Source organism: Acyrthosiphon pisum, chromosome A2, assembly GCF_005508785.2.
Source record: "Acyrthosiphon pisum isolate AL4f chromosome A2, pea_aphid_22Mar2018_4r6ur, whole genome shotgun sequence".
In the NCBI taxonomy this organism is placed as follows: Eukaryota; Metazoa; Arthropoda; class Insecta; order Hemiptera; family Aphididae; genus Acyrthosiphon; species Acyrthosiphon pisum.
Window position 1 is genome coordinate 40,013,468 of NC_042495.1, and position 4,402 is coordinate 40,017,869.

General features: G+C 23.0%; 1 protein-coding gene across 3 annotated transcripts in view; it reads left to right on the forward strand.

Annotated features, from left to right (window-relative positions):
- The first annotated feature begins 3,717 nt into the window (after positions 1 to 3,717).
- Positions 3,718 to 4,402, forward strand: part of LOC100167955 (guanine nucleotide-releasing factor 2) — a 21,286-nt gene continuing 20,601 nt past the window's right edge. For 2 of the 3 annotated variants that reach the window (XM_003245080.4, XM_003245079.4), the window contains exons 1-2: positions 3,718 to 3,906; positions 4,033 to 4,189. In XM_003245080.4, coding sequence (XP_003245128.1) covers positions 4,135 to 4,189 — 55 coding nt within the window. In that variant the 5' untranslated portion in view covers positions 3,718 to 3,906; positions 4,033 to 4,134. The remainder of the gene's footprint in view (positions 3,907 to 4,032; positions 4,190 to 4,402) is intronic. The other variant, XM_016805105.2, reaches the window with a different exon arrangement.

A 4,402-nucleotide genomic window follows, 5' to 3' on the forward strand; every position in this document is an offset into this window, starting at 1 on the left:
CATTGAATTCAAATTTAATACTATCCATTATACAGTGACCCACTTGTAACCTTCTGTACAGCAGAGCGACATCCACTTACCCACCTTTTTTTTTTGTATTAACGTTTGAAGTTCAAATTGTAATATAGGTAACTCAATTTTTAAAATACAAAGCTCCTCATAAATTATTCTTACTGGAATTAGTAGATGAGTAATTTAACACATATTTATTAAAGTAACTAACAATATTATAAAACAGAATTTTATTAAAAGTTCAAAAATAAAAGTTGAATTTATGTTTCATTGGTGCATCATGTATTCATTATTGTTTACTGATTACCTATGATCAATTTAAAATGTATAATAAATATAAATGTAAATAATTATAAATAGGTATAATGTGTATAATAAACCAACACATTTTATCTGATCCAAAAAAGCCCTTAATAACCAATTCAATTGATTACTATAAATAAACACTGGAAATTACATGATATATTGCACACATAAATAGGTAGGTGAATCCCTAATTATTACTTATTATATCGTATTAAATTCCAAATGCATGTAAAAATGTTTAAATAAAATTTAAATAATTTATTAGTCGGAAGTCCTACCTAAATATAAAAATTGTACCTATTGCAAATTCATGGAATAAAAAATGTTAAAAACGTGTAGTAAATACATTACAGGTAATGTCCTTGAACTCGAGATAATATATATATATACGGGTCAATGATCTAGTATAAATCCGGGTACAAGCCTGTGGCATGAGGAACATGGTAACCAGTGACTACTGCACTATCGTCTATCACTCAACTCAGAAGCAAAATAATGAGCGGAACTTATTTACTTTTTATTTAATCAGCAAAAACCGAATACCTATTATCAATAATCAACGTGTATAACATGATAAATTTATTTATTTATTTTGTTATGCTGTGTAATTTATTAAGCATATATTAAGCATATGATTATATTAAATGAATCTTAAAAGAAAATAGTAATATTAAAATATCGAACTTCGTGACAAATATAATTGTACGTCGTTTATAATACATGATCAGGATATTTTTTGAATTAATATAAGTTACAAAAGTATAATTATTATAAACGACAAACACCATTACAGAATATATCATTAATTGTTCAATAATTCTACATTTTAAAGTAATAGGAAAATTACTTTCTATATTATATTTGTACATAAGTTAAATAAAAATTAAAATGCTTCTTAAATATTTTAGTATATTTGAGACATAATAGGAAGTAAATTATATAATTCTTAAAAAGCTATAATAAATAAATAGATTATTACCTTTACCCTAAGGTTTAAATGGTATATTTCTTGTAAAAATGTAAATAAAATACTTACCAAATTCATCATTATACCAAGGCAAAGTAGAAATATCGATAGGATCTAATTTTGACATTACTTATATAAATTTAAAAGAAACAATAATATATATAATAAAATTTTCGAATTATTTTATCAGATACAAAAACATAACTATTATATAAATACCCAGACTTTATCGAAAATTAAAAACTAAATGATTGTCTTAAAAGTTTAATTTAATAATAATTATTTTTATTTATTCAAAATAAATATTAAAACTGACAACTAATAACTGCAGCTAATAGCTATACATAAACATTATATGCCGGCTAAGATAAAAAGATTAAAGAAAAACATGGTCTCCATTTTTTACGTTTTAAAACACTACACACGATAGAGTTTATTCAGTGTAGCCACTTAATAATTGGCAATTATGTTTTTTTTGGCAAAATCGTTTTTTAATATCAATATACAATAAACATGCTGACATGCTCTAGAGTGTAGATAGATAAAATTATTATTTATTACTTATTAATCTACAACACAAATTTAAAATTAACGGCTGGGAAATACTCGACGATTTAAAATTAAAATATAAACGTATAATAAAACGGATACCTGGTGGCCAGTTATTAAAATTTCCCGCAATTCCATTAAAATTGAAAATCATATTTTATATTCTAATTACCATCTTAATTATAATACTTTTCCATTAATCTACTTCCATCTATTATTAGAATTATTTTTATCTGAAATAAGAAAACTTCCTCCAAGCCGCTATTGAGCTCTGATTTTTTATTTTATTACAAACAATATAATTAAATCATTTTGGAAAAAAAACTTAAATTTTTCTTATTTTTTTTTAAATATTGAAAACAGGAGCTCAATATGGTCTGTATTATATCACCCTCTATTAGTTAAAAATAATAATAATTAAATTTGATTGATTCCACAGGACAGGATCATTATTCCGGTTATGTTTTTTTTAGGACTAAATGTCATTGGCGCAGTGTGCCATAAAAAAGATTTGTCAATTTGATCAAAAGATACTGAAAGTTTCTAAAAAATATCATCAATATCAAATTGTTAATCGATAGAATCAACTTCCCAAAAAAGTGATAACAATAATTGCTAAATTTTCATAACTAATTTTTTTATAAATTATAAATCTACCAAACCGATGAATAAGATTATTTGAAATCAATATAAAAGTTTTTTTACTTTTATGGACCTATTATTATAATTTACTTATATTAAAACTATAGAAGACAATAAAAATTATACTATTAAACAATTTTTAAATTTATATTATAATATATAGTTAGAAGTAGACATTATATTAATCTGCATTTTTAAACTTGTATGGAAGACAAAAAATTACTATATTCCAAAACTGCACATTAAGTATAAAGTAAAATAGTGCAATCTCCCCAAAAATTCACATACTACGCCATGCTCATTTAATTGTATTCAAATTTTGAATTGTAAAATGCTTTTGTTATAAATCAATAAAAATGTTTAAATTTGTGTAAAGACTCATAGTTACAATATAAAGAGTTTCTTGGGAGAACTTTTAATAAACTTAATAATAAATAATATAGAATAACTTAATGGCTACTAAAATGTTGTTTCTTTAAAATATATAAACTCAATACTATTTTAAGTTAGGTACATATCATAATAACACAATTATAAAATTATAATCTTAAATAAAATATTTTCAAGCCAGTTTTAAAATCAATATTATTTACATCATGATTCACGGAATTTAAAATATCCATGTAGTATTTTTATGTATTGAACATTATGATCTTTTAAAATGATTATTATTCAAATTATAATATAGGAACGTACCATTTAAAATATTCTATACAATCATTCGGAGGTCAGTTAATATATTTTAAGTATGTTAGTAATAGACAACAGATATTCATTACCTGATGAAACGCGACAGGAAGAAGAAAAAATGTGTTCGATTTGCATCAATTGTTTATTTTCAAATTAAATTGTCAATAACAAAAATTGAAGTTAATTTATAAAGGAAAATTTTAAAATGTGTAATGAAAATACAAAACTAGTATTATCTAAAAAACAAACACAAAACAATAATATAATTATTCTGTTAATAATTTCTTCATCCACATTTTTTAACTATAAACAGTATACACATTATAGCTTTATAATATACAAGTTGTATAATACAACAATTTTTACTTCATGATAATTTGATAACATTAAACATTTGATATCAACCACGATTTAAGATACTATCGTGATACAACCAAGGTGTATCAATATTGGCAACATAAAATCTATAACTTTCTACCTACTCATACCATGGTCTTAAAAACAATATTATGTGATACAGTGATAATGATGTGATAAAAAGTTTTTAAACGCCAACAAATTTCACAACTTTCCATAAATATAGTTCAGAATTAAGATTAATTCTTAATACTTTTTGCTTTAGTATATAAATAATGAATTTCTATATACAGTCACTAATTTATGATGGAACAATATAATTTTTGTATCATATTTGTTCAAGTACACAGTCAGCATTCAGTGTTTAAACATAATCAGCCATGGTAAGTAAAGTAGTTTTACCTTGTTAAAGTTTCATTTCTACAAAATATTATACCTAATATTAACTAGTTATTTTTTTAACTAATTTTAATTATATTTCAATTCATTAAACTGACAATGGTAATCAGTAATTTGATTGATCATGTTGAACTCAAACGACACATAACATGATCAACAATGCATTACGTTCAGTTATGGTTTGTTTCGTCGTATGATTGGTTTATAACAACATGTCTTCGACGAATAAACATGATTCTGATAAAGATGATGAAATTGAACAATGTAGTAAGTATTAATAATAAATTATGTAAACATTGTAGATTGTTTTTGAGCACACGCATGTTTATGTTTACCAAATAAAGTCTTTAGAATTCATTGAACATAATTTACAGTTATTTGTTTATTAAATAATTGAATAAATATTTATATAAACCAATTTTTTTTTTTTTTAATAAATACAACTCATCTATTGATAAATATTTTTTTTTTTTTTTTTTT